This window comes from Palaemon carinicauda, chromosome 8 (assembly GCF_036898095.1).
Source record: "Palaemon carinicauda isolate YSFRI2023 chromosome 8, ASM3689809v2, whole genome shotgun sequence".
NCBI lineage: Eukaryota > Metazoa > Arthropoda > Malacostraca > Decapoda > Palaemonidae > Palaemon > Palaemon carinicauda.
The window spans coordinates 144,486,779-144,490,317 of record NC_090732.1 but is presented as its reverse complement, the minus strand read 5'-3'; the positions used below and the strand labels follow the sequence as shown (position 1 = coordinate 144,490,317).

Below are 3,539 nucleotides of genomic sequence, written 5' to 3'. Positions count from 1 at the left end.
TAGTATAAAGGACTCCATCCTTCTCAGAGGACGGTAGCGGCAGCAAGTTTAATCCTACGCAGATATAACCTTTTGTCCAATTCTACTTCGACCAGGGGGCTGGCCGATATTTCCCTTGGATGCTGTAGTTCCGTACGGACTATGCTTTACTTCATATAGAGTGAGACCACTATATTGTATGGGCTTGCGAGTGATTCATACATAGGTATATGTACTCTTCGTTCTTTTCTAGAGTCTAGTAGGACTCCTCCCTGTAGGGGGCAGGAAGCGCTATCATGGTTTATGGTTAGTGAAAAGATGTATAACGGTAACATCTTAGGTCTTTCAGTCGAGCTGACTAAGAAATATTTCTGAGGAGTGCGGCACGTATTGAGAATCCACAGATACAGTAATGCTCTGGTACACTTCCATCAGGATGACATGGCTTGAGCCCAAAAAACGGATTTTGAGCGAAGCGAAAAATCTATTTTTGGGTAAGATGGCCATGTCGTCCTGATGGACCCGCCCTGCCCCTTTTCCTTTTAAAAAAAAAAAAAAAAAAAAAAAAAAGGAAAAAGGGCTGTAGGACCCCTCCCTACATACAGTATCTGTAGCACCTCGTGTATCGCTACAAGGAATACAGATGGCGCCGCGAGCGGCGCAGGGCACGCTTACGAAACGGGGAGGAGAGATGCCTTACGAACGGCTCCCCCTTTTTTTCTTATCGTTTTTGTTTTCTTGCCATTTGACCCCTACGAAGTGTTAACTCTGTTCGGGGTATAGATTGCTATGTGGCGTGTCAAGAATACGTCCGCTGATATTTACGATATCCCTAAGGTCTTTTTTAGGGATAGTCGCTCCAGGAGTTAGAATTCTGGGTACCTTAATGTAAATTCTCTGGGAATATCGCCATAGTTGTAATATACCCTAGGAAGCTACCTTGAAGGAACTTCCATCAGGACGACATGGCCATCTTACCCAAAAATAGATTTTACGCTTCGCTCAAAATCCGTTTATAATTACTTACACTGATGAGTCCTGAAACAGTTACTTATCACAGCCCAATGATTTCCCTTTCAACCATATATTAGTCTTTTACAATATATTAAAGTACAATACCCATGAATCTTGTGTACATAAAATGTATGAACTTGAACATGAAATAGTAAACTGTTCTCCTCGGAGATAAATTAATTATTTTGAACATCATATCACAATAAAAGGCACCACCTAATCTGCAGAATCAACTGCAGGATAATCTTGGACATCCTATGTCACAGTCTGCTGGTGAAATATGTCTATAGTTGTCTGGTGACACTTTCGGAAATGATGATCAGACCAGCCTATTGAGAACTTAGAATCAGCCCTTTTAAAATAGTCAAGTCCTCTTCCAATTTTGATAATCCAACCATTATCGAATCTGAAAGGATACAGAGTTATAATCTTATAATATTCAAATAAAAAATTTAATTACTTAAATGACCCGAATGCTTATTAATTTGTGAATTCATAATTTGAATACATATAATTTTCCCTAATCTTACCTAACTGCCTACGGAAAACATAAAAATCTAATTTAAGAACAAAATTTAAATTAATTCAAAACCAGTCTACATAGTTTTTTATAGTTTTTCATGAATATGGAGTACTATACAATTACTGGGTTTATACTCTATAATTGTCTCGAGTCAACGAGGTCCTTCGTTGATACTGGCTGTTCAATCATAGTACTGGTTTTGCGGTTAGTTGATAGATGTAGGGGAGAATGCAGCCTAGTGGTACTTGATGCCAAAGAGGTTAGGTGCAGGGGTGTGACTAAGGTAAATTTGATAGTGCAAGGGCAGATAGAGAGAATAAATTTCATTGTATGGGATAGCATCATCGTGGAAGTGGGGACAATATCATTGACACTTGTCATTTTCATTTATTCAAATAAACTGAAAATACATTTTGATACAGTATTGAATACACTGTTGCCTTGGAATCCTAAACCCAAAGGTAAATTGTTTTAAGATGAGTAGTTCTGCTCGGCCAAGGCTTTGAAACTTGGAGCCCAATAGAAATAAAGATAGACAATTAATTTTGACTGTGCTGTAGCCTACATACTCTTGTAAAATTCAGGTTATGTACTTTAAATTTAATTCAACTAATCTCCACCATTATAGTTGATAAATAACTTTGTAACACTCCACTATTTTTATGATAATGTTATCAGTAACACTTGTGATTTTCATTTAAGCCACAAATACTTCTTAATACTAAATTCACTCTGCATCAGGCCCCTAGACAATTGAGCAGAAATACTTATCATAAACAAGAACTTTCCCTTTGGTCTATATATTGTGTATATACAATATATGCATATATACTGTATAATATATATACTGTACAGTATAGATAGATTTGTATGTATGTGTAAAGTATGTATGTATATATATATATATATATATATATATATATATATATATATATATATATATATATATATATATATATATATATATATATACAGTGGAACCTCTACATACGAATTTAATCCGTTCCAGAACCAACTTCGGATGTAGAAATTGTTCGGATGTAGAAACGAATTTTCCCATAAGAATACATTGAAATAGGATTAATCCGTGGTTGAGCCCAAAAACCTATGATAACTTCTTAATAAACTACTACACATAACTTTCCCATGAGAATAATGAACACTAAATTAGATAATAGACATGTAAATAAGAAGAATAGACATGTAAATAAGAAGAATTAGCAAAAAATTATAAATAAGAAACGGGTTTTTAGCGTCACTTTACCTTAGAAACTCCAGCGCAGGTGTTGTTCGTCTTCGCTACGCAGAGAGGAGAGAGGAGACAGACGGACGGCGAGGAGGTAAAGAGGTTAACTATGATAAACGTAACACTACCGTAACTTATTCTAACTTACACTAAGTGAACTTTAACATAACTTAGCTTATTTTTTTTTTTTTATATTTTATATTTTCTTTTACATTTTCTTTTTTTCTTTTTGATGATTACGTAATTTTAATCACTATCACTTACATTTAAAATTGACTGAATTTCTTTTGCTTCACTCTTTTCCGTTTTCTGTGTTTCACTTTCTTCCTCTTCACTCTTTGCCGTTTTCTTCGGTTCACTTACATCCTCTTCATCGCGAGTTCGCTTCGCAGTTTTTTTAAAGAAAGCATCGATAGATAATTGCTTCGTACGGCTTTTCAGAATGTTTCGAAAGTGCGTTAGGCAAACATCATCGAATTGAGAAACTACACGACAAACCTGCAATTTCTTTGGATGGTATTTGTCGATGAAGTCGACCACGTCTTGATATTTTCCTAACACCTCTTTTATTTGCGCTGAACCTAACACATGTTCTACCTCCTCGCTCTCTTCCTCGTCATCACTCATGTGCTCCGACATAGCATGGAGTTCCTTGAGCTCATCCGTCGTCAGTTCGTCGTGATGTTCGGCGACGAGTTCCGTAACGTCATCTGCGTTGACCTCCAGACCCATGGACTTGCCAAGGGAGACTATTTCCTCTACGGCTTCCGCTGCACC

The 3,539-nt window shown here is 36.6% G+C and overlaps 1 protein-coding gene across 1 annotated transcript in view; it reads right to left on the bottom strand.

Moving 5' to 3' along the window:
• Window positions 1-998: 998 nt before the first annotated feature.
• Window positions 999-3,539, bottom strand: part of LOC137645019 (MIT domain-containing protein 1-like) — a 22,125-nt gene continuing 19,584 nt past the window's right edge. Inside the window, exon 6 of the mRNA XM_068377886.1 lies at window positions 999-1,399. Coding sequence (XP_068233987.1) covers window positions 1,249-1,399 — 151 coding nt within the window. The 3' untranslated portion in view covers window positions 999-1,248. The remainder of the gene's footprint in view (window positions 1,400-3,539) is intronic.